Below are 26,972 nucleotides of genomic sequence, written 5' to 3' on the forward strand. Positions count from 1 at the left end.
CTATATGGCAGGGCTAAAAGTATTCAGCATTTATAATAGGGGAAAGTAGGTTTCTGGGTTATTGTGGAGAAGGAAGCAAAGTATCCTTGGAATAGAAAGCTGTACAAAGGGAGTGTTTTGCTTCAGCCTTCTCTTTTATTTTCTCCTCCACCTGCCCTGTTGATAGTGCTTTGATAACTTGTCTTTACACAGACAGCTACAATTTCCAAAACAATGATGGTGTTTTCTACAAAGGTCACGACAAATATTTGAAGTTTTTGGTGAAGAAAAAATATTCAGATGTGATTAATGATTTCCTAGACCATTCCATTCAAATATCACCTTGTTGCCTTTTATACTGAAGGAGCTATAGGACCGTCAGATTTGACTGAAGGGTCTGGAAAGAAAGCTTCGCCTCCACTTCTCACCCCAATATTTACTTTCAGTTATTAAACTATTTCTATCCTGCCTATCCTATCAAGACAGCATTTTCGTAGGCACAACTACAATTGAAACAACAAAATAAAATAGCAGAAAGAATGAAGGCAGGAACATTTAAAATCAGAAAGCTAATGGTGCATAATAAATATTCAACAGTAGTTCCACTTAATGGAAAAATATTGTAAAAACTGTACATCAAATATTCTCCAGGTTGGCATTGTTTTCAGTCATCAACTAAGACTGCTTCCACATGGGTAATTTAGTCTGACTTAGGTATCAAAGTGCAGTGTTTTAGCATTCCTAGAGGGTATTGTGGTATATTTGTGTGCTCTCTGGATTTCCCCCTGCTTCATTGCAATCTTTCCTAAACCTACTTTGCTACAATTTTTTGGGAAATGTTATAGTCAGTGGGAAGGTTAGGGGGCTGAAATGTCACCATATCACTTCTGGGTACAACCCACAAGTGACAATGATAGTTCTAGGAATCACTGTAACTTTATGGTAAAAGTCTATGGTTTTACCATACAGTTTCCAGGGATTCCTAGAGCTACCATTGTCACTTCCAGGTTGTACCCAGAAGTGACATGCTAGTGACTAGGCTAGAGCATTTTTTCCCCTTTATTTTTCTCCCACTGCTGTTTGGAATAGTGGCAGGTAACAGATCAAATCCCCGGGAGTTTGCTCACCATAAGTAGACAAACGGTAAGCCCACAGTCAAAGATTGGTAGATGTTGCATGGACAGGAATGTGCAGATTTTTCTTGGGCCTACCCACATTTGGTGCCATTTTCCAAACCCAAGCCTCTCACAGCTGCCATTTCTTTTCTCCCCAATGCCACCAAAGGGCTTTCCTTATTTTTTGTCTATTAGAGAAGGTATAACTGGCCCAAGGTCATGTGATGACTTTCTGTGAGAAACTGGGGATTCAAAACTGGGTCTTCCACATCCTAGCCTGAATCTCCAACCACTACACCACACTGGCTTTTGTGGGATGGCTGCTGTTGAACAGTCTGGGGTGAATCATGCAAGTTGTGTAGTAATATAAGTCACCCACTGGTTGCTGCTGGGCCTGGCTTCATTGAACCCTCTGTAAAAGACTAAAACATCCCTGGAGAGGCACCCCCCCTTTGAAGGATGGCAATGGTGTAGTTGCCTAGCAACAGCCACTGAGGGTGTTTGTTTCTTAAAAGTACAGCTGCTTCTATTATTATGGAGACTTAACCCCTCATTTTTTATTTTTCAGAATTTTCTGCAAACCTAGGGGTGACAGACAGGAATAGTTCCAGCTCCAACTCTCCTGGGGAACAGCCAGTGAGAGCTGGTGGAATGCTGGGGCTGGTGTCAGTTGGAATCTGTTAAGGCAGGGGAGAGTGGGAGAGTAGGTTTTGTGGCTGCTGAGGAGTAACAGTAGATAATAGCTGGCTGTTGACACCTCTTAATTTATATTATAACCATCCACTGTTATGAAAGTGTGGGGTTACATGTGCACCTCTAAAAAACAATATATCTATGTGTTTTAAATGTTTCACTCTTGTGTTAAACATCTTGTTATTAAAAGTTAGTCTTGTTTCTCTTTAACTCTAGCTGGCTGGAAATTGTTGGCTGAGGGGAAATACACACATACAAACCTCAAATATTCTGGTCATGATGACCAGTGGACCTAACTAGCTAAATGATGGCATCATAATGGACTGGGACCAGCATATCCACAAGTGATCCCTGGCCTCACAGTGGTCTGTCTCGCCTTGAGTTCCAACCTGGTGGAACTTTTTGTCTGTAGAGACTTGGACCCGGCAGGATTAACTATCTTTCTGCCGGGCCTGCAAGATGGAGATGTTCTGCCAGGCATACAGTGGTTGAGGTGAGCATTTCCCTCCCCTAATCATCCTCCTACCAGAGGGGGATATGATCCCCCTGGTCTGCTGAACATCAAGCAGCTTGCCACCCCCACGGGGCCATGGGATTTCATACATAGAGGGATTGTGCAATAAGAATGCCCCAATGTTTGTATTGAAGTCTTTTAATTACTATGCTGCCTGTTTTACAAATCTACTGTTTTATAAGTCTACTGTAATCCACTCTGAGCCTCGCTTTCAGGGAGAGCAGAATACAAATGTAATAAAATAGATATATAGGAAGTAAACACTGATATTCCTCTCTCCAATAGCCCTGGGTTGTAGTTGGGTGAGGGGTAGTGAAGACAGGTAGCTGGCTGCCTGTCTGATAAAGCCCCTGGAAAGATGAGAGAGAGAGGGCCCTATGTGAATTTGGGTCAGGGATCTCTGCTTGATAATTAGGGACTAGACAGGTGGCATATTCTGACTGTATTCAACTGCCTGTTAAGCCCCACACCATTTTCAGGTTTGTAGAAAGATCTATCTTGTCTGATCATGGCTCCAATCTCTGGATTTAAGTATCCACACATTTAGCCATGTTGATAATTGCTATTAAGGGCCTGGGACCTTAACTATCTGAACTATCTTTTTTTGCTGTCAGGACAAATTTCCATGATGCTGGAAGTTGAAGGTTTCTTCAAGCACAAAAGGTCTTATAGATGATAAGAGTTTGCTAGATGTCAAAGACTTGTGACACGTGAATGGCTAATAAATTTATTTCAGGGTATAGGTTTTTGTGAGCCAGACTGTATGAGGAGTAGAGATGGGCACGAACAGCAATACGAACTAAAAAAAAAACACGAACAGCCCAATCTGCTGTTCGCGAACAAGCTGTTCGTGAGGCCCCATTCTAAACGAACAACTGGTCGTTGCAAGCCTCGTTCGTTGCTGTTCATTGCTGTTCGTCAAGCCAGACAGTCTGGCACCTGCAATCAATTCCCATGGCAACTCAGGCAGGGATTGTCTGAACTCTGTCTGAACTCCTGCTGTTGCCCTGGAAAGCCCAATCTAACTCCAATTTGGCTTGATAGGCAGGTCTTCCTTCCAAGTGTGGACTGGAGTTCCAAATTTCTTACAAGAGGAAAAGACCAGCGGGGAGGGGGGCTCCCAGCTCTGGCTTTCAGGGAGAGACAGCTGCTGTTAGAGAGACAGGGTGAGTGCATTGGAGCTTGAATTTTCTTTGTGTGTGGTGGGATAGGGATCTACCCCTTCAGGTTCCAGGGCTGCTGCCAGGCTCTGGGGCCAAGCTATTATTTATTATTGGTATATTTCCTGCTGCCTGCTCAGGTAGGGTTTCTGGGAGTGGTGCAGTAGGGATCTTGATGGTTGGAGGAGAGCCTGCTGGCCCCCATGAACAATGAACATGTTTGTGAACAGGATCATGTTTGTCAATGTTCAGTGTTCATTGTTTGTGGATGGCAATGAACAACCAACACCATGTTCATTTTTTTCTGTTTGTGCCAATGTCTAATGAGGAGTTCTCTGTTGCATGGGACCTGAAGGCTATGAAATTAAAGATGTTGCAGTTAGGTCTGTGATCATTCTAATAGTTGAACTAGATGCTAGTGACCTGTTACTAGGATCTCTCTCGATGTTTTAAAAAAGTAATCAGCACTCCCCGCACCCACACCCATATAGTTATTTTGAAGATTGGGAAAGAGGTTGCTGTCTGAGGAGGTGTCTAACCCTTTCCTTCCCTGCTTCTTTAACATATTACATTGCCCTCCTCAGTAATTACCTCAGTGGGAGAAGAAAAAATATGAAAATTACTGTCTTTGCTGTTTTACTAATTGCAGCTTCCTCAGATGATCTAAATAGTGGAAGAAGCTTGAGAAGAAAGGGTTAAAGATTCTCTTCTGCATCAATCCTTGACTGATTTTCAGAGCAGCAGTATTGAAGTGTCTAGTTTGGCCCAGCGTATAAGCCTAAGAGAAGAACAGAGTGATCTATTCACAATGGGTGGTCATTGTGATATGGAGTTCTAGTTATGCTGTTAATTTAACACCTGTCATGGGAAACAAATTCAGAATTTCAACAAAAAGACTTCAAAAGGATGTTGATTTTGAGGTCAGCAACAGAATGTCCTGGAAGAGTGAAGTCTTTTACCACTGTTTTCTGAACAATGCCATCTTTGATGTTAGATTTGTATAGTCCAATATTATTAGAAGAAGGACACTGCTTATAGGTAATGTTGTGTGCCATTTTGGAGAATGATTAGGAGACTAAGCCCCTAATAGTTACAAAAATAGGCTAGTTGGAGAATTAGCTTAAAGGAAACAAACAAGAGAAGGTAACTGGGATTCTCCATGTGTGTTAACGGGGATTATTCTCTTAAGAGAACTCTTGAAATAAAGCAGCCAGTTCATCTGGAAAGGTTTATTGTTGTTTTGTTGTTTTGTTGTTGTTGTTGTTAAGAGAGAAATACAAAGGCAAACATACATACACACTCTGCACACATAAGAGGCTAACTAAGAAGAAATCAGAGAGGAAAGGGGAGAAAGCAATTTGGTGGAAGGTGATAGTTACCAGTCTCGAAGATGGAGGCTCATGGAGGCAGCAATGAAACAACCAGCAGTTCACAAAACTGATGCCACAATACATCTGGTAGATTTTTTTTAGTTTTAAATTTTATTTAAGAGGGGAGAAAGTAAACAGAAAAGACAGTAAACAGTGCGTAAAATAGCATAAGCAAAATATATAACAGTATTCAATGACGATCGAAACAAAATATATAACAGCATATTATACTACATATCATTTTTCCTCTCCATCCCCTTACTTTACATATATTCAACATTTTATATTCAAAATTTTAAAATGTTAATTTTATGGTTGATCTACTTTAGTAATAGTTATTCTTAATTTTCAACTACATTGTAAAAAAAGTCCATTTTTAAAAAAATTCTAAGATTGATCTATTGTGTGTATAAGAGATTAATTTGGCCATAGACACATTGATACAATTTGTCATCTGGTAGATTTTAATACTGTTAAACACTTCAAGGAAAAATGGTTGTCCTTCCTCGGAGTAGTGAAATAAATTACTCTGTGAGCAACTGTGATGTTTGCTGGAAAGCCACATTTCTGCTGTGGTCTAATTAGGCTGCTGGGCAAGATGCCTTTCTGTGCTTGGACCGTTGCTTTAATTTAATGTTTATAGAAGAATCCTGTAGCTGAATTTAATAGGTAACAATGGGCTCAGATTGTAGGATGAGTGGAGCACTTCTTGCTCAAGAGCATGTGTTTGTGGCTGTGTGTGTATAAATTTAAATAACTGGCTGAATGCGGATACGTTTCATTTTAACACTATGAAGAAGGTGGTTTAAAAGGCCTCTTATCAATCGTTTCCTTCTTTCTCTAGTAACATGTGGCTCTGTTTAAAGGTAGCCCAGCTAGATGTTTATCTGCTTGTGGACATTTTCATAAGGGTGACTGGGAGACTGAATGCTGAGCATTCAGAGCATCTTAGACTGTGAGAATGTGCCACCCTCCGCCTTGCAAAGCTTCTTGTAGTGTTGCCTCAAATATTTTTTAATGCATGTAGCTTGTCACATCCCTCTATGTGCAGGTGGGCACTCTAGCAAATCAAAGCAGCCCCGGATGTGTGTAATTAATAATAGAAGTGAGTTCTCTTTTTAATTTTAACTCTGTCAAAAAATCTCAATCCCATCAACAAGGTTTATGAGTATGCACCTGTCAGTTTCTAAATAACAAAGACAACATAACAGCTTTCTCATTTTCCAGTGAATATACTGGGTATAGGTGATGCATAGCTATATCCCTGGAGGTCATTTTGATTCCTATGCAGACCTGTGGGGTAACTAATTTTCTGGAAACTTTTCCACTGCTTTATTTTCCTGCAGAAATTTTTCCATTTCTAAATACTCATTGTTTCATAAAATTAACAACAGCCATTTCCAAAGCCATGTTAGCCAAGAGTGGCAGTTTCAAAGTTGTAGTTGATGCCTTTTAGGGGACCATCCCTACAAATTGTGAGGAAGTATACATGTATGCTTTTTTGATTTGTAAACCAAGCCTGGATGGGATAAAACAACAAATATATATACTAATCCAGATTAAATTTATTTACAAAATGTATACCATGCCTTCCGGCCTTCATCAGGGCCACTAAGGCAGTTTTGATTTGATCTGCTCAGCCAAAGGTAAAATTCTTATAATTATGTCTTCTGTCACATGATAGAAGGGATATTGTAATTGATGGTTGTTGTGGGTTTTCCGGGCTGTATTGCCGTGGTCTTGACACGTGATCAAGACCACGGCAATACAGCCCGGAAAACCCACAACAACCATTGCTCTCCGGCCGTGAAAGCCTTTGACAATACATCGATATTGTAATTGCCATTCTGATGGGAACTAACAAGTAATGCAAGTTATGCTAGTGAGAGTGATAGAGAAACTGAAGTATACCACTGACCTCCCTAGAAGACTTACGTTCTGTTGAAACAGATGAGTGGACAGCTACGTCCACGGCGTATCATGCAGGGTTCTTTGGGTGTGCTAAAAACAGGGTATCAGCAGTCTTCTGTGCTGTTAGGTTTTTTCATCAATTTAAACAATGGCTGATTCTGCACACGTTGGATAATGCAGTTTCAATGCACTTTATCAATCTTTTGAGGTGGATTTTTTGTTCCGCACACAAAAAAATCCGTTCCAAATTATCTATAAAGAGGATTGGAAGTGCATTATCCAACGTATGCAGAATCACTCAATGTAAAGAAAGTTCATGCTAAGTTGTCTTTAATTTTTTTAAAGTAAAAATAATTTCCATTGTAATGCCTTGAAGTTGTATGAATATTACATTTCAACTACCCTTCACTTACTATTTTTCCTCATCAAATATTTTTGTCCAAGTATTTATTTATTTACTTAATTTATGCCCCACTTTTCTCCACCATGATGACTCAGTGGCTCACACATTCTCCATTTTATTTTCACAACAACCCCATAAAGTAGGTTAGGCCAAGAGTGTTGATTGGCCCAACGTCACCCAGTGAGCTTCCGTGGCTGAATGGGGATTTAAGCCTGGTCTCCCAGATCCTGGTATGGCACTCTAACCACTACGAAACACGACTGTGACACAAGACTTTGGTGTAGACTTAGAAGGGGCATAACGCTGTTTGATTGCACTGTCACTATTTTATAACACCAGTCTAAGTTCTTCCTCTGGATCTTCCAACTAGTTCTTGTAAATAAGAGCCAAACTAGATGTTGTGTATGACAAAAGTTCAGGACACAGGTGCCTGACACAACTCACTGTTACATGTATAAATGGGAGAATTTAGTATGAAAGTGCCCTGTTGCTCTCTTCAGCTCCAGAGTTATGTGAGGGGAGAGAAGCAGCTTTCGGTTTCCCTCCCCCTCTGTTTTCACCTTGGAAGGGCATGTAGAAGAAGAGGGCCAACCAGACCCCTCTGGCAGTTTCCACGGGACAAATTGGACAGAAGGGAAGCTGGAAGGCCCCTGCCCAGCTTTCTGGAGCTAAATGGAGCGACTGAGGGCGTTCATTGTAAGTTCTCCAGTCCATACGAGTGACAGCACGTTGGGCTGCCCTTGATTAGTAATTGGATAGTAAACCTGTAAAAACAACCGAGGTCGCTATGCAGATACAGGCAAGGGCAAAAACTTCTGTTAGTCTGTTGCCTTGAAACCTCTGGGTAGGGTTGCCAGATGGCCTGTGCCAGGGGTCATTTCATAGAAAAAGAATGGCAGGAACTCATTAGCATAACTCATTAGCATATCTCATTAGCATATGCCCCGTCCCTTGCCATCACCGGAAGTGTGTCGTTGGCATTTGCATATGCCACACACACCCTGACATCACCGGAAGTGTGTCAGAAGGCAACACCCACCCCTCAGGCCCCTTTCCCCCAAAATCTCCAGGTACTTCCTGAAAATAAAGCAGAATGAACTGAAAGCAACTTACCCCCCTCTGGAGAGCCAGCCCCAGCAGCCCAGCTTGCACTCATTCACTCTCTCTCTCTCTCTTTCTCCCTCTCTCACGAATGAAAATAAAGCAGAATGAACTGAGAGCAGCTTACCCTCCTCTGGAGAGCCAGCCCCAGCAGCCCGGCTTGCACTCACTCACTCACTCACTCACTCACTCACTCACTCACTCACTCACTCACTCACTCACTCTCTCTCTCTCTCTCTCTCTCTCTCTCTCTCTCTCTCTCTCTCACTCACTCATGAGTCACGAATGAAAATAAAGCAGAATGAACTGAAAGCAGCTTACCCTCCTCTGGAGAGCCCTCACCGCTTGCAGGCCCGGAGTACAGGCTGCACGGCCGCCCCCTCCCCCTGCATGTGGCCGTCCCTGCCCTGGGTTCCTACCAGGGAATCCAGGAGGCGGTGATGGGGGTGTGGGGGTGGGGGTGCTGCTGCCTCCGTCGCTACCTGCTGCTAATGACACGGGTAGCAGGGAGGCAGCAGGGAGGAAAAGGAATCATGTGGGCTGGGCCAAAATTCACGTAATCTCTTTTCAGATGTTCTGGAATGGTGCTCCAGTGCATTACCCCTCCAAATGAGCCCTGGCCTGTGCAAAAAAAAAAAAAAACCCGATGTGCCCACGCTGCACTCACCTTCACCTTCTTGTTCACAAGTGCACCTCTGACTCCAGCATGATGGCATCATTTGTGACATCACTGCTGGCACACAGGGGCTGTGTGAGTGGGTGTGCTGGCTGGGCACTTCCCCAGCTTGCAGAAGTCTGGGTGAGCAAGTGGGTGAATGAGCAGACTGGCTGGCTGGCTGCTTCCCTGGCATGTGGGAGGCTCAGTGGACCAGGCAGTTAATTGCTTCCCTTGCTTGCAGGAGGCAGGGTGAGTGAGTGGGCTGGCCAGCCACTTCCCCAATGGGCAGAAAGCTGGAAGCAGGTGGGATGGGAGGAGGCAGTGATACAGGATGCTGGGCTGGCCACTCCCCTGGGTTGCCTAGAAGCAGGGAGGAGGAGGAGGAGGTGGCACAAGAAGGCCTGCTGGTACTGATGCCAGTTCCTGCATGCCAGTGGTCAGCCATTCCTCCTCCATGCACAAAAATTCTGGTCATTCATATGTCCTGTATTTTAGCCACACTTCCCCCATACATTCCACTAAATAACTATACATTCCACTAAATAAACGCCTGGCAACCCTATCCAGCAGAGGTCACCATAAGTCAACTACAACTTGACGGCACTTTCCACTACCTTAGATTGGCTCTAGGTACTTTCTAGTTAAGCACAGAAATGTCTTCTGTTCCCACACCACAATAGCCTCTGGGAAGAAAAAATGAGCAATGAATGTTTTGTTTATTTAAAACATTATGCACGTACATTGAAATATGATCAGCTGAAACTTTCTGGGGTCAGTTTAAAAAGAGAGGAGACAATCATTTCTATTCATTAGCAGAATGGATTTTAAGCAATATTAATCTTTTCCAATATTAATATATTATCTTGATTGAGAAATCATAATGGCATTGCAAAGCTTCTGCCTTTTTCAAAAGCTATCTACATCTGCTGTATCTACAGATATTCTCCCTGATATGAAAATAATTAGTACTGAGGGATAAATCAGCAGAGCTCCTTTGAAAGACGTTGCATAAAAAAGAGGATCTAAAATATAGGCAGTCATGCTTCCACCATTCAGAAGTGTCACTGGACCGTGCAAGCTGTTGTTCATATGCAATATCCAAGCAGAAGTTAATGAAAAAGTGTGGTTTGCAATTCCCCATGAGTTCTGCTCCAGCAACTGTACTGCAAGGACAAGATTTCAGCTCTTCTTTAATTCTCTCCTGTCTCCTCTATTGTAACCCCTCCCCCTCAACATATTAGATACATTCACAAAGGATAGGTCTAACAATGGCTGTACACCACGGTAGCTAAAAACTGAACCTTCCTATTTGGAGACAGTTCCCCTTGGTGTACCAGAGGCTAGTAGAAAAACAACTAGGCACAGTTGTTGTAATCATGCCTTACTTGTGAGTGACTTAAAGAAAGGAGAAGGGAAATGGTTGTGAGGCCAATTAATAGTCTCACAAAAGTAATGAATGACAGTTCCCCGTGAGGAATTAAGATGACTGAAGAAGTCCTAGTGTGGTTTTACCCAAAGCCTCAACAAATCTGTCACAAGTTTCTATTACAGGAGGAGGCCACAGTTTAGAGTTCCATTGGACCTAGTCCACTTACATATCGAGTTGGTTAGTTGTCACCTTTTAACTTGGCAAATAATGGACAGCTCGACCATTCACCACAGCTGTATGTGGAAAGGAAAGGAAGGGTAGAACAAGCATTGCTTCAAGGGGCCCATTGTGATCACTGTATATCAGTTTTTGTTGTTTTCATCCATGCCATCCAAAATTTACAGTATTTCTTCTCTCCTCCATTTTATCCTCACAGCCATGCCTTTTTTCTGGGGAAAGAGGTGGGGGAACTCTCACTTGGGGCAACTCCTGGGTGGAGGTGGTGCAGTTCTAAATACATGCGCGTGCGCACAGTATGCATGCGCTCCTGGGACTGGATAATGATGTCACTTCTGGGAAGTGATGTCACCACACAGATGTGGCATTCCTGCGTTCCATAGAGGGGTCCAATTTAGCCCAGAACAGGCCGCTCCACCATGGGGGAGCACTCCCCCACCTGCCAGTGGCCGGATCTGGGCCATTTCAGGCCCAAAATGGAACAAAACAGGCCCAAAACGGCCCAGATTGACCTGGAACAGGCTGTTTCCATATGGAAGAGCACTCCTTCACAGGGCAGCAGCCTGAACCTGGCCATTTAGGGCCTGATCTGGGCAGTTCTGGGCCCAAAATGGGCCAGAAACGGCCTGGAATGGGCTGCTGCCACACGGAAGAGCACTCCTTCACAGGGCAGCAGCCTGAACCTGGCCATTTAGGGCCTGATCTGGGCAGTTCTGGGCCCAAAATGGGCCAGAAACGGCCTGGAATGGGCTGCTGCCACACGGAAGAGCACTCCAACACCAAAAAGTGGCCTGATCCCAGCTGACTTGGGCCTGATCCTGGCATTTTGGGCTTGATTGGGCCAAAAATGGCCAAAAGGGTCCCAAGATGGCCAGGAATGGGCAGCTGCCAGATGGGGGAGTGTTCCCCCACCCGGCAGAGGCCCAATCCTAGCTGTTTTGTGCCATCCTGGCCGACTTGGGCCCTAAATGGGCCCAAAATGGCCAGAATGGCCCAGAAACGGCCTGGATCAGGACCAAAATGGCCTGGAACAGGCCGATGATGGGCAGAGGAACCCACCCTGATCTGGGCCGTTTCGGCCCCAATCCTGGCCATTTTGGACCCTAAATGGGCCCAAAATGGCAGAAATGGCCTAGATCAGGGCCAAAATGGCATGGAACGGGCCACTGCTGGGTGGAGGAACCCTCTCCCACCAGACACCAGCCCAATCCTGGCCATTTCAGCCCTGATCTGGGCCATTTTGGCCCCATTCCAGGCTGTTTTGGGCCCTAAATGGGCCAAAATGGCCAAAACGGCCCATATTCGGGGTGAAACAGCCTGTATTGGGTCGCTGCCGGGTGGGGGAACTCTCCTCATCCTGGAACAGGCAAGATCCTGGCTGTTTTGGCCCCAAAATGCCCAAAACAGCCGAGATCAGGGCCAAAACAGCCTGGATTGGGTCGCTGCTGGGCGGGGGAACTTTCCCTGGCCTTGCACCAGCCCAATCCTGGCCCCAATCTGGGCCATTTTTTGCCCTAAATGGGCCCAAAGTAGCTGAAATGGCCCGGATCGGTGCCATTTTGGCCAATTTGGGCCTATTTAGGGCCCAAAACAGTTTGGGTCAGGGCCGAAACGGTCAGGATCGGGATGGTGCCAGGTGGGGGAACCCTCCCAGCAGTGGCCCTATCCAGGTTCAAAATGGCCCAAATAGGCCATTTTAAAAATCCCCACATGATACTAGTCACGCGGGTATTTTAAAAAGCTGCCGGAACACAGTTCCGGGGCGTTCCAGCTCAAAAACAGCCCTACTCACAACAATAGAAGCAGCATGCAAGCTGTTTGGTAGTTATTTGCCTGGTGGTTGCTGCTGGATTTGGCCATGGTGAGTCCTCCCTCAAAGGCCAAAACCCTCCTGGGAAGTGCCCTGCTCCCTCCCCCTGACTTTTACTGACCGAAACAACAACTGCTAAAAATGTATTTCCCTAGCAACAGCCTGAGAGGGCATTTCTTTTTTATAGCTACAGGGGCTGCTTCTATTATAGGGGAGGGCTCCCCAGGGGATTTTTTTTTAAAGACTTTGAGATTTTCTGCATACCTGGGACTTTTTTCAGGCTTGTTGAAAGATCTGTCTTGTCTGTTTATGGCTCCAGTCTCCATATCTAAGTATTGACAAATATGGCTGTAATGAGAATTAGATATATTGTTATGCATACTGCAATACTCATTATAATATTGTAGGCAGAACTGTTTATGTTGTAAATGTAAAGAACACATGGTTGCCAGCTCCAGGTTGGGAAATTCCTGGAGAGTTTGGGGGTGGAGCCTGGAGAGGGTGGGGTTTGGAGAAATGAGAGACCACATTTGGGTATAATGCCATAGTCCACCCTCTAAAGCAGCCATTTTCTCTAGGGGAACTAATCTCGGTTGGCTGGAAATCAATTGTAATTCCAGGAGATCCTCCACCCATCACTTGAGGTTCACATCACAACCCTAACTTAGAACTGGGCTAATTTGCCCTCTAAAGATTTTTTTTTGCAGTGCAAATGTGGGATGCTGTGTCAATTAGGGGTGCCACAATGTTGATCCAATAAGTCAGAAGCTAAAGGGGCTATTTTCATTTTTGCCAAACCTGTTGTTCTCCCTTCATATATGCTGCTGTATATATATCAATGGAAAAACAGTCCTGACTCTGAAATCCTGTCTGCAAACAACTATGTATTTTTGGATTGTTGACACATACAGACTCTTTTAAACCCTGGTTTACCTTCAGTAAAAGAAACCCCTTTTTATATTGCCAGGCTTAAGATGAGGATATACAATACAAGATAAAGGATTGGGCCTCTTTTTCATCTGTCTGCCTATCTTTCTTTCTTACAGTGTATGCCAATTAAAGGTCTTGGATTTGTGCTGGGAGCCTACAAATGCATTTGCAAGGCTGGATTCTATCATCCCGAAATATTTTCAGTGAACAGCTTTCAGAGTAAGTGCCTTTACTTGAGTTGAAAAGTGAGAGAGAGAGAGAGAGAGAGAGAGAGCATTAATAATGCAAGATTCCTTTTTATCCTTGTCAGGGTTATACAGTATATTCCCAATGGCCTGCAATTCTGGGATTATACAATCACTTAAGGAATTTTAGCCTTGTGGTTTGTTGTCTGTGATGCTCTGGAGAATCCTGTAAAACATACCTACTTTTAAGCAGATTTGATTTGTAAATAAATATTAAAATATTTTTTAAAATCCCTTTGGTTCTAGGCACCTACATGAGACTAGAAGCTCGTTCCCTGTTTGAAAGTGAATATTTTGCTATTTTTTCCCCTTTGCATTCTGCTTTTGTATAATAATGCTATGTAAAATAGCTGCTGGATTTCTCAGCATCCAGACCTTCAGAAGTTAAGGTTGCTATATTCCTCAAATCTAGGCAGCCTAGTTTGCATATTTTGCAAATTATTTTCTACCTATGCAAATCAAGCACTTTCATTGTTATGTTTCCTTTGGCAAGTGACTTCAGAGGAGGGATGGAGGAAAAGAGGGGGTTATAACATGGATGGAAGGATGGGATTTGGGTCTAGGGAAGGGGGAAAGTATGGGGTTGATATCTTTAGATTTATCTCGGGCACTGCAATGGCTGGGCTTTCTTAGAAAATTGCAATAGGGCATGGCAACTCTTCTTTAAAATGGTTTATTTTTAGAAGCAAGTTAAAGTCTAAGAGGCAGAAAATCAAGATAGAGCATACAAGTCTGCACATTACAGCTTTCCCTCTGCTGAAGTTGTCAGAAGAGCAAAGCATAGCTCTGATTGACAGAGCAGAAGGTGGTGGTTTAGAAAGTGTGCCTTCCTATTGGACAGTGTGGGCAAGATGGAAACAAGAGCAGTGTATCCAGGGCCGGTGCCAGAGTTTCTGGCACCTGAGGCTGGGGCAGCTTCCGGGCTGTTGCCACGCGCATGCTCACACCCGGACTGCGTGATAACATCACTGCATGTGATGTCATCACGCAACATGCTGCTGCGAGCCAGCCCCATTAGCGCGGCAGGCAGCTGGGTTGGCGCGCAGGTGGCCTCCAAGCCCTTCTACACACAGCTATGTGTAGGCAGCGGCAGCAGCACAGGGCAACTGAGTGGAAGGGCTGGGAGGCTGCCTGCTCAGACTGCCCTGCACTACTGCCGCCAGCATGCGCTCCTGGCCAGGCACAGCAGCAGTGGGCCAGGCACAGCAGGTGGCCGGGGTGGTGGGCAGGCGGGTCCCCAGCCCTTCTTTTCAGCTGCCAGCGCTGCCGCCACCAGCTCCATGGCATGCGCCCTTGCCCCCAGCGCCACCTCCTGCGCCTCAGTGCTCTAGGCGGCTGCCGGACCCGCCTCTATGGACCCGCCGGCCCTGAGTGTATCATTGCTTATCCCACATGTCAATCATTGATTTGCCTTTTCTTGATGAGTAGAACAACTGTGGTTTTTCTCTTTAAATGTCTAGGCATATTTTGCTTCGTGTCTCTAGATCCACAAGGGTTACTACCTAACTTGCTTAAGGCTAGGAATCTGAGCTAGCCGGTATAGTAAACTGTTTAAGAATGTTGAATTAGGCCTGCGGATACCTGGGTTCAAACCTGTTAACCGTGAACTTTTCACCATGGAATTCATTGGCAGTGCATAGAGTTATTGAAATCAATTGACTCAGGCTGAATGAAGTAAACTGCATAGAGCTGCACCATGGGTGACCTGGAAAAGTAATTCCCACCTCCCTCCCATCTTCACTTCTTGGTCCCCACTAGGGCTGTTATTTCCCCTGTGGGGATGGATGATGCCCCACCCCTGCCTCTTGTTTCCTGATGCCTCTTGGAGGGCATCAGGAGAAAATAAAAAATGGCTGTCGGGTTGATGGTGTGATGTCAGGCCTCTCTAGGAATCGCTGGAAACTCTAGAGTAAAACTACAGAGTTTTCAGTGATTCCTAGAGTGGTGTGACTCCACTTCTGGGTTTTTCCTTAAAGTGATGTCATGCCATTGCTGATGGCTGCCCCCACCCCATGCCCCTGTCCCCTCAGTCTCCCGCTGGTTGCCAAGCATGGCCTGGTAACCCTAGTACCCAACCTGTGTCAGAGTTAATACAGTCATAGGTGTGTTGTGGGTTTGTTGCCCAAAAGGCATTGTCCTTAATGTCAGAGGTCTTTGCCTGTTGGGCTAAACCTGCACCTCTGGGCCATCTATATTTAGGATCACTGCCTGCTGTATACCAGGGTCCCAATCTGGACAGTGCTTCTTACTCAGATGATGGGGAAGTCAGCAAGAGACCAGCAGGAAAAGAGAGCCAATTGACCTTTCTTGGAAAAAATATACCACAGGAATAAAACTAACAAGAGCTGGAGTAAATATCAGTTCATAGCACACACTGTCTCTCACACACGGTTGATATGCAATCAAAGCGTATTACCTAAGCTTCCATGAATTCTAGAAGGAAGTTGATAAAGAGGCAAAAAAGGAGCAAGAAATCAAATGAAAGGGAGGAGGATTCCAAAAGGGTCCGATGGAGGGAGATGAAGGACGCACAACAACGCTGCATGCGATGATCCCAGGCTGTGATTGGGGATTCAGGGGTTGAAGGAAGAAAAGTGGTTCAGAGACTATGGCCCGCTCAGAGTCTCCATTGAGAGTCCTGTGCAGCATCACAGGAGCAGTAAGATGGGATGATCCTGCTACAAAGTTACCAGGGAACTGAGGCAACTTTTATGGGTAAATAATACTTTTATGGGTAGATATTCTTCTGTGCTTTAGAACTGTTATTATTGCCAATTGTGGAGATGCCTCTGGAGTTCTTCTGAATGGGGAAGCAGCTGATGAGATTGCCTTCTGAGTGCCCCTTTTCTGCAGGAGGGGCTACTTCCCTATTTATATGTGGGAGTACTAGGGTTGACAGGTCTCCAAACCCTCCCAGTGGGAGAGGGGACTTGGCACGTAACTTTTTGATGTCACTTCCAGGAAATGACATCATTGTGCAGAGCCCATGTGTGCTCCCACACGCAGTGGGCTGAGTTGGACCTCAAACGGGCCTGATTTGAGCCCAAATTGGTTTTTTGTGAAGCAGAGGACTGCTCCCAAGGTGGCACAATGACGTCACTCCCACAAGTGACATCATCACACTGCCGCAGGACTGCACCCAGGAGGCCTGTTTCCCTGACTTTCCCCTCTGCTGGCTGGTTGAGTGGTGTCAGAGGGCGGAGGGTGGAGGGGCAGGGGATCCAGCAGCTCTAGGAAGTGCCCAGCAGTTGTTCACATTTTCCAGGGACCCCAGAGTACATGCTTGTTCTTCACCTCAGGAGAGCCTGATGTCAGGAAGTATGTGATTAGCCTGTGTGTGCTGGGAAGGGGGGGAGTCCCAACAACTGGTTGACTTGGTGGGCTTCAGGTACCCCTCAATTCCTGCATGTACAGTGTACAGTTAGGATCACAGCCACATGCATGTAGAGAAGAGGCTTCATCCTTCCCTCTCCAACCTTGTCTTCCAACCTCAAACAATATGGGCAGGGGATATTTGGAGAAAGCCATGGCTCTAGCAACCCTCCTCCACTTTGTGCCTGTCTGCTTTGTGTGATCCTGGGGGCAGTGGCTCTTGTAAGGAAGGGGCTGCTGGTTTGCAATAGCTGTAGCTTCCACCCCCATTGCTATGGCCACCAACTCTCAGCGGTAGTGGCTCTTGCCCTCTGTGCATGGTGTTGTTGTGGAGTTGAGTGTGGGGGAAGCTCTCCAGGCCATTCACTGTCTTTCTTTGGAGGCTTCCTCCCCTGGCTGAAGCTCCTTCTCTATGTGCACCATGGTCATGATTCTAACTGGGCACTGCATGTGCTGAAATGAAGGAGAACCTAACAACTCTGGCACTGGGGGGACTTGAATGCAACCTGTTTACTTTCTAATGTACCATCCCTCACGGGGTTGTTGTAAGGATCAAATGAGGGGTGGGAGAACTATGTATGCTGCCCGGCCATCCTTTAAGGAAGGGTGGGGTAAAAGGTACTACATAGGTAGAAATGGTATGCCTCAACTTCACCAATGAAATGCTTGTCTGAATAGCATGGTGGCCATGTCTGGAGACCCAGGCCAATGAAGAACAGATCTGGTCACCATTTAGACCCAATGCTGTGCTTTTTATTTTTCTTCTTTCTCTGTTTTCAGAATTATTGAGAGGACCATGCTGGCATTTATTTTAATTCAGTCCATTGTAGTGAATCTAATTCTGATCATTTATTTGCCCTCTCAGTCTACTAGTGAGAACATTTTAGGACAGCGTCAGCATTTAGAACACTTGTGCCCAGACTTGGAGCTGTAGTTTCCTGACTTCCCTTTCTTTTTGGCTGGTATTTGTACAAGCAGGGCTTTTTTCTGGGAAAAGAAGTGGTGGAACTCAGTGGGTTGCCCTCGGAGAAAATGGTCACATGGCTGGTGGCCCCGCCCCCTGATCTCCAGACAGAGGGGAGTTGAGATTGCCCTCTGCGCTTAAGGATAAAAATTATTCTTAAGGATAAGAATAATTAAGGATAAGGTTTAAACATGAGGATTGAGTAACTAACAATATTTTCTTTCTTTGATAAGATTTATACGCACCAAACTGAAGGTACAGAAGAGTTAAATTGATTGATTATGAGTTATATAGAATTACCGTAAAAAGATGAAATGAGTAATATATAGAGAACAAATCAAATTGTTTGATTTAAATGTGGGAAATTTTTATGGTTTATGATATATAGAAATATTCAAAACTGGAAAATGGGATAAATTGTTTATCCAAAGACGTACAGTTTGGGTGTATAATAAGTAAGGGAGTTAAAGATGTACTGCTTAATATAATGGAGAATGTATATCTGTTTTAGACAGAGGAATTTAATAGAAGTAAGGGAAAAGAGACAGAGGGTGGGAAAGCTGTTGGAAGTCAACAAAAGGGGGGGAAAGGGAGGGGGTTAGAAATGAAAAATTTGGGGAAAATCGAATGTAATGTAAAAATAATAATGTTCTAACCCAATAAAAAACTTTTCTAAAAAAAAAAAAAAGAGATTGCCCTCTGCGCTGCCAAGCACGGAGATCAGGGGGCGGGGCCACTCAGCGCGGAGGGCAATCTAAACTCCCCTCTGTCTGGAGATCAGGGGGCGGGGCCACGGGCCATGTGACCATTTTCAAGAGGTTCCGGAACTCCGTTCCACTGCGTTCCTGCTGAAAAAAAGCCTTGTGTACAAGTATAGCATGAGGTCGCGCTAGCAGCATAATTCCACCAGTGGTTCCAAATATAAGTCTGGCCTGTCACCTCTGCTGCAAAGTAAAGTAGAACAAAAAGGTTCTTACTTTGGGCATCAAAGAAAACGCTGTCATTGAAAAAAATGCGAGGGGCTGGTGGCGGTAGCGGCTGCAGCATAACCTGAAGGTCCGTTTGTATAACTATGTTGGCAAGGCCTGACAGGCAGAGTGATGGATCTGGACAGGAGTATCAGAGTATAAAATGTTCTTAGAGCAAGAAAACACAAATGCAAAGAGAGAAAGAGAGAGACAGGAAGGCAAGGAACGTTAAACCAAAACAAGAAGAGGGAAAGGTCCTGTTTTCATATGGAATCAGAAAATAGGATTTGATGGGTTGTGTTTTATTTATGCAACTTGGACAGGTTTTGCTTAATTACAGTTCCATGTTATAGTTCAGGTGATTCCCCTTTTTAGTTAAAAGTGCTGTTATCTGAAACGTGAATTTTAGGTTCCTTCCGTTATTGTACAATTTTTTCAGGCTGGAATTTGTAGCAGAGCTTCATTTTCTGCAGCCTGGGATGCTCTGTGAAATTTCCTCAGTGCATTAGTTTTAAAAAAGATTGTTTATCTAACTGCCAGCTCTGCAAACCCAGCAAGGAATCCGAAAGTCAAGCTGCGTTCTTGCTTGCTCACCATCGTTAATAATCAAGGTCTTTGCTGGCCAGATGCTCCTTCCTCTTAAAACTTTGCAAACCTTCTGCTTTCTGTGAGGCTGCACAGTTGTAGGTCGAGGCAGAATGGAGAGGTAAGGAGAGGGGGCTGCTGAGACAGCAGGACAGATGGAATTCTCTTAGCATTTCAATTCATGATGCAAAAGCTAGAAAATAGCCCTATTCATTCTTTTTGAAGCTCTGGTAGTGGCTCAGCTGCTTTAACTCCCACTGAAAGTAGTGAAAAGTTGTCATGTTGTGGGCCAAGCCCTGAAAGGGTTTTGGACCTTGAAAGAGTTTTGCACAATAAGGGTCAGGAAGATTATTTATTTTATTTACTTTGTTTATTTCCTACTTTTCTTCCCAATGGGGGCCCAATGCAGCTCTTCTTCTTCATTTTATCCTCACAACAGCCCTGTGAAGTAGGTTGGTCTGAGAATCTATGATTAGCCCAAGGTTGCTCAGCAAACTTCCGCAAAAGAGTGAGGATTCAAACACACAATCCTTTTTTGATTGTGTTAATCATCTGATATAGGTGGGAACCCCAGACTTAATCTGTGTCCTCTTTATTGTGTGATTAGATAAGAACACAGTCTACTCTGTATTGGATCCTTGCTAATGCTATGTCTTTGTAAACTTGTATTTATTTACCTTATGTCATTGTTTATGGAAATGTCAGTGACACTGTATGGAAATGTCCTTGGTACTGACTGCACTAATCTCACACTATGTAATCTGCCTTGAGTCTCAGTGAGAAAGGTGAACAATAAATAAATAAATAAATAAATAAATAAATAAATAAATAAATAAATAAATAAATAAATAAATAAATAAATACAAACTGTGATGAAATACACATATGTGCCATAACTTTATCTGGCCACTGCCCCCATAGCATGTCCTTAGCTACAAGGAGGACTACCCCATCCTTTGAGAAACACAGATCTCAATCAAGAAAATACCCACAATGCCAGATTTTATTCCATCGTACTCTAAGGAAGATGATTTTCTGATATTTAAGCACGGATTTTATTTTTTACAGGGAGTGACATAATCCTATAGCGCGATGCCGCATAAATGTGAATTAGGTTGGCCTCGATGCATTTGAAGCAAATGAACCAAGTAGGTTGGAGCCATTGTAGAATTAAGCAACAAAAATCATATGATTCGGCATCTGTTCTATGAGTGTCAAAGTACGAAAAGCCAGGCTCTGGTCAGCATGTGTGAATAATAGGAATTGTTGGTTTTCTCCTGCGGCTTTGATGTTGATGCAGTATCTATTCAGTGGGTAATTGTGCATATTTTCTTCTTTCTAGTATAGCAGTCCTCCTGAGCTGAAAATATTGCCTTATATGTTGAAACATTCATCTCTTTGGTGTTTAATCCTATTTCGTAGGATTATTTGATCCCATTTTATAGAATCCTCCCTCAGAATAACAAAAAACTCTTTGAACCATTCCCTGTGCTTTAGAATTCTTTCCTGATCTATTCAAAGGGCTCTATAAAGGTGACTCTTCATTCCATCTTACAAGTTAGCATCCAATATAGTGATTTATCCAAGGCTGCCTGTCCAATATCCTTTATAACCATAAACGGTTTAAACCTTAATTTCACTCACCCGTACCCAGTATTTGCTTATTAGACTGAAGTTTTCACCCATGGAAATTTCCCTGCATGCAAGTTCCAACTCCAAAAAGTTTTAAACAACCAAAAACTGTTAAAAAAATGATATCCAAAAGTAGTTTTTAAAATAGTGCTAGGAAATGGCCCAAGAACCATATGCTGCAAACAAACTGCTAAATAGCTGTAATTGAGATCTCTGCACAAAATAATTACAATGGTTAACTTGGTATTTTATCTCCATACGGCCACTGTGAAGGCCTCACATCTGTTCTATATGCATCCCGTCTTTCTGCCCCAGCCACAGCTTTACAGCTTCAGAAAAATCAATAAGCAGAGAGGTTGGCTCTAGTAGGCTAATTTATGAAAAATGAAAGTGATGAAGAAGCATTGAATAAACCGGATCCATAAAGCTCTAGGCATTATAATTTTAGAACTTACTGTTAGGACAAATGTCTCAACTGGCCTAAACAGTGGCCTTCTCGTTCTTTGTTCTCAGCGGAGAGAGGAGCAATGTGCATGTGCATCACTGGATGATTGCAACATCATGAATTCTGTTTCTGAATTGGCCATCAAAGATAAAACGGTGGACAGAACTTCCATAGAACCTCACATTACTGCAAATGCAATGCTTTTTGGCTGTAACTTTGATGTCTACCATATTCATCTGTAGAGATGGGCATGAACCGAAATACGAACCAAAATTAAGTACAAACCAGGCCAGTTTGTGGTTCGTGAACCATGGTTCGCCAGATCCCATTTCTGACAAACTGCCACAAACTTTTAGGCTGGTTCGTTTGGTTCATTTTTTGGTTCATCACTGCAGACAGCCTGGTGCCAATCAATCAGTTTCCTAGGCAACAGGGGATGGACTTCCTGCAGACCTTCTGCTGACCTGGAAGTGAACTTCTGCTGGCACAGAAGTGACCTTCTGCTGACCTGGAAGTGATGATTTTCTGACCTGGATGTGACATTTTTACGAACCAAATGAACCAGTTTGTGAACCAGGGGCAGGTTCGTGAAAGTTCGTGATGAACCACGAACCACATGGTTCCGTTTTTTTCCGGTTCATGCCCATCTCTATTCATCTGCCAGTCTTCAAACGGCTAGTCAACGCATTTGCGGGTGAGCAAGATCACAGTGTGAATAGATTCTGTCCACAAACAAGTTGTAGACACGTAGGCCTGTCTGCATGATCAGGGGCCATGAATGCATGCAGCAAGGATGGGACCTGCCACCACATTCCTGACATCCCTCCCAATGCATTTATTTGCTGGAATAAATTTGTTTGAAAAGTGCTGTGCAGGCTACTGATTGCGCATAGGTCAGAGATGGGACCTGCCATCTCAGTCCCAGATCCCCCTTCTATAGACATGCATTCACTCACTCTCAGTTGGTTGTTTGAAAAGGGCTCAAAAGTCTAATATATGCATGTGTGAACTAGTGTTTTTTGTTTGGAGAAACCAAGAAGCATCTGGGACAAATAAGTTAAGGGTTAGGGTTAGTGGGAGAGTCTGGGGCTCAGTGGAAGAGCCCCTGCTTTGCACACAGTAGGTTCCAGGTACAATTCCCAGCATCTCCAATTTTAATAAAACAACCAAAAAGTAGGTGATGTGAATCATCTGTGCCTGAGAACCCTGGAGAGCTGCTGCCAGTCTAAGTAAACAATACTGACATTGAAGTACCAATGGTCTGATTCAGCATAAGGCAGCCTCAATGTACCTCTTTTGGGGAGTAGCTGTGGCTCAGTGGAAGAGCCTTGGCTTTACATACAGAAGGTCCCAGCTTCAATCCCCAGCATTTCCAGTAAAAAAAAAAAAGGACCTGGCAGTAGGTGATATGGAAGACCTCTGCTTAAGACCCTGGAGAGAGCCACTGTTAGTCAGATTAAACAATACTGACATCAATAGTTCGATAGTCTGATTCAATATAAGGCAGCTTCCTGTGTGCATGATACGGTCATTGTTGTGTGTGATAAGGGCATTGTTTTCCCCTCCACTCTGGGCACATGTTCATGACAAAACTATTGGACAAGCAGCGAATCTTCTGAAGAAGAGTTTCAGAATTCAAAGTGGCCATTAGTGGAATGGTTTTCTCCCTGTTCATCATGAGTAAAGAGTATCGAATGAAGAAGGAAACGAAGGTGTTAAGCAGGCCTTTTTTTGCCACCCTCATCCTAATGGCAGCTCTGTCTCAAAGCCAGGCTGTTTGTTTAACAGAAAGGAAGACTTCAGGTCACCAGGAAGGTGAGCAGAGTAGCTTTTTATTAACCATTTTTTTAACCTCCCTGGTACTTTTAGGGAAAGATGCAGCCAGCCGTTTTTCTGGAGGCGAGATGATTGAGGAAGTCTACACCTGCTTGCCCTGCAAGGAAGGATGTTCCTACTGTACAGATGATACTCCCTGCTATGTACAAGAAGACAAGTACTTGCGTCTTACTATCATCTCATTCCAAACTCTCTGTATGCTGTTGGACTTCATAAGCATGCTACTGGTCTACCGTTTCCGCAAAGCAAAGGTAAACTTTGACAAATTTTTGTTAACTGACCTGCCTGTTCTATCACAGCTTGTCTGGAACACATTTCCTTACGGTGAAGTGACCCAAATTTCCCATTAAGGGAGAAAACTCACAACTACCACAGTAAAATCCAGGGCTCATTTTGAGGGGGAACGCACAGGAACGCAGTTCCGGCAGTTCCCCAAAGAGGTCACATGACAGGTGGCCCCGCCCACCTGACTCTCGGCCGTTTTGGGCCCGTTTCAGCCATTTTCAGCCCCCTTTTGCCATTTTGGGCTCAATTTTGGCCCTGAATGGCCAAGCTTGGGTCCAAAACAGCCAGGATAGGTGATGCCAGGGGTGTGTGGCATATGCAAATCAGTTATGCTAATGATACACTTCCAGTGATGTCAAGGGGCGTGACATATGCTAATGAGTTATGCTAATGAGTTCCTCCAGCTCTTTTTCTACAAAATGACCCCTGGTAAAATCTAAGCGTCTAAAGCGTAGTGCAGTGCTTAGAGTGTTGGATTTGTATCTGAGAAACCCAGGTTTGGTATCCCCAAGCTACCATGGAATCTCTGCTGGTCACCTTGGGTCAATCACTCTGTCAGGTTCACAAGTTCTCCATGGAGCCAACCTGTGCTCCAGACAGATACACATAAGCTCTTGGGATTGGCTTCTATAAAAAAGAGTGCAAATGGGCCCAGAAAGCTGCCACGGGGGGATGGAGAGCTCCTGCCTTTTCCCCAAGCTTTTTTTCTCCATACAGAAACAGTGCATGGTGGGGGGGGGGAGGGAGGAAGGGGAACATTTTCCCCTTTCTGCTGCTGCACGTGCACACCATACCTCCATACGGAGAAGCAGAAATGGGAAAATCTCTCCCCTCCACACTGTTTTTGCATGGGGAAAACCTTGAGAGAAAGGCAGGAGCTCTCCCTCTCCTGGTGGCAGCTTTCTGAGCCCATTTGTACTGTCCTTTTTTAAATATAGAAGCCAATCCCTGTCTTGTCTACACAGAGCACGGGTTGGCTCTGTGGGGAACTCATAAAAGAAGTAATGGGTAGAGTGTCTCTTAGCCTAATCCACCTCACAAAGTTATTGAGAGGACGTAGTGGAGGAGGGGGAAACAATGTTGTAAGCTGCTTTGGGTCTTCAATAGGGAGAAAAAAATGATTTATCTAAATATTCAAATTAAGCTGGTGGCAGTAAGGGTTATATCAGGACATGTTAAGCTGGCTATCATTTGAGGCTCCTTTAATTTCGATCCTTCTCTGTCCATATGTGAGCAATGACTTTTGAAAGAGCGAGACCAGAGTACTGGCTGTCCTAGTTCAGTAGATCCTATCCTCCATGCAGAGTCCCTCCATTTCCTTCCTCCAGTGCATTCTGGGAATTATAATTCCTATTATACATGTTGTTTGCGTTTGGGTATTCTGGAATCTAAGTGGAGGAGTAAAGGAAGATGGAGGGACTACAAGAATGTTCTCTTTCAGCTGCCTGTTGTTACCACTGCCTCACTTCTGATGCATAAGGCAGATAAATTAGGTTGTGGTAGAAGACTTATATTTGCTGTCCAAGCCAGAGTCCAATGGTGTGTGACTGGAGTGTTTTAGGTTGCACAAATCTCTACTTATCCACATGGCAAAATGTATTGCGGCTTCATGTACTGTGCACATATGTTTCTTGTGGAAAAATGGTACTTCCCTTTCCTTGGATTACTAATGATGTAGGCTTCAAAGGTTACCTCTGAATGATGGAAACTAGTGCTGGCTGAATGCTGGATACTTGAATGTGGATTTAGGTGCCTTATTAATTTCTTTGCTCATGCTAATTATTTAGAGATATTTACTTTTTACGTAAGTTTCTCCAAAATGCTAACAAGCGGATGCTACACACAGTTTTTGAACGGTGTTTGTTCCTCAAGAATATAAAGTTCTCTCTGACATTTCTGCAGATTCCTTCAATGTGGTACTCTAGAACACATCTTAATTTCCCTTCCAGTAGTTTCCACTGTCATTTCTGATCATGGCTAGTAAGACAGTTAGCTGCCTGATGTAAACTAATAGGTAATATACATAGAATGAAGTCTGTGTTTTGAGAATGTGTATAGACAAACAGGATGCCAGAGACAGAAAGAGACAGTGTGGCTTTATATTATATAAATGATACCATATTTTTACAGTATTGTTATTTGTTGAGATCTTCGTTATGCAGTTTGGAAGACTGTTCTAGGACCTATTTTCCTATGGGAATGGAAACTACACTCGTAATGGACTAATGTGCACCTGCAGTGTATCTGATCCCTCTGCAGAGTTCCTTACTTTTTGCCCCTGAGGAGGAACTGGTGCTTCTCATTATAACCAGTCCAGCTGTTGAGATCACTTTGTCCTTATGTGACCATTACTAAATATCAGGTGATGTTTTCTTTTCATTTTGTTGGGTTTTATACAAACTGTTTCCACACGCTGTTAAAGAGACGGCCCACTCACTGAACTCTGGCATGTTTTTTTTCACTCACTCCATACATCTCTGATTTCAAAGTGGAAGCAGACAGTTTGGCTTCCATTTTTTCAGCGTCTTTTTCTGAGAACTTTCCTGTGCTGGCTAAAAGACACTGAAAAAACAGAAGCCAAACTGTCTGCTTCCACTTTGAAATCAGAGATGTATGGAGTGAGTGAAAAAAACCATGCCAGAGTTCAGTGAGTGGGCTGTCTCTTTAATAGCGTGTGGAAACGGCCACAGTCAGAAGTATTAATACTCAAATTTGGATGAGAAATGTATTTTTTGAGGAAAGTTTTACATTTTGATTCTTCATAATATGATTAAACTTCAGATATGAGGATCAGGGTTTGATAGATATTTAGCCTAATATATGTCGGAGCTTTGTTGTAAGGATAAAGTAGGAGAGAGGAGAATCACTTTCAAATGGCAGAAGTGTCCTCGAGGCAGCCTCAAGGATGCTGTCACGTTTAGTTTGTCCCTCAGCCCAGTGAGGTAAGGTGGCAGGAGGCAGGGGTTGCCTTCCCTCACTCGTGTGCTCTATTTCTATATATATATATATAAAAACACCCCCTGCATCAGCTGTGAAAAGACAAATTTGTACATAGCTGGATACCCACAGGACCGCTTTAAGACAAGGAAACAGATCCTCTAATATAGAGTGACCTGATCTTGTCTTTGCTTCCCTTGTGCATGTGCTTGCTTTTCTTTTCTTTTTTCCTTTCTCCTTTTACTGATAGAGGATAGAAGCATTTAGCCTTCACTCTACAAAGTAGGTGAAGCAGAGAGAAAAGAGAACAGAAGCGCTGGCCTTTGGCCACAGCAGCCACAGCCATCTTACAAATAATACAAGCAGGCAATGAGCTTGGGGGGGTAGGAACTAGATGAAGCCCAAACCTGTCTCTGCCCCCTGCTTCTTCCAGAAAACAAGCAGAGTGTTTGC

At 44.0% G+C, this 26,972-nt stretch overlaps 1 protein-coding gene across 1 annotated transcript in view; it reads left to right on the forward strand.

Annotated features, from left to right (window-relative positions):
• GPR158 (G protein-coupled receptor 158) overlaps nucleotides 1-26,972 on the forward strand; it is a 192,377-nt gene that overhangs the window by 87,556 nt on the left and 77,849 nt on the right. Inside the window, exons 3-4 of the mRNA XM_054991964.1 lie at nucleotides 13,367-13,469; nucleotides 23,331-23,548. Of these exons, the coding sequence (XP_054847939.1) occupies nucleotides 13,367-13,469; nucleotides 23,331-23,548 (321 nt within the window). The remainder of the gene's footprint in view (nucleotides 1-13,366; nucleotides 13,470-23,330; nucleotides 23,549-26,972) is intronic.

Source organism: Eublepharis macularius, chromosome 11 (assembly GCF_028583425.1).
Source record: "Eublepharis macularius isolate TG4126 chromosome 11, MPM_Emac_v1.0, whole genome shotgun sequence".
Taxonomy (NCBI): Eukaryota; Metazoa; Chordata; class Lepidosauria; order Squamata; family Eublepharidae; genus Eublepharis; species Eublepharis macularius.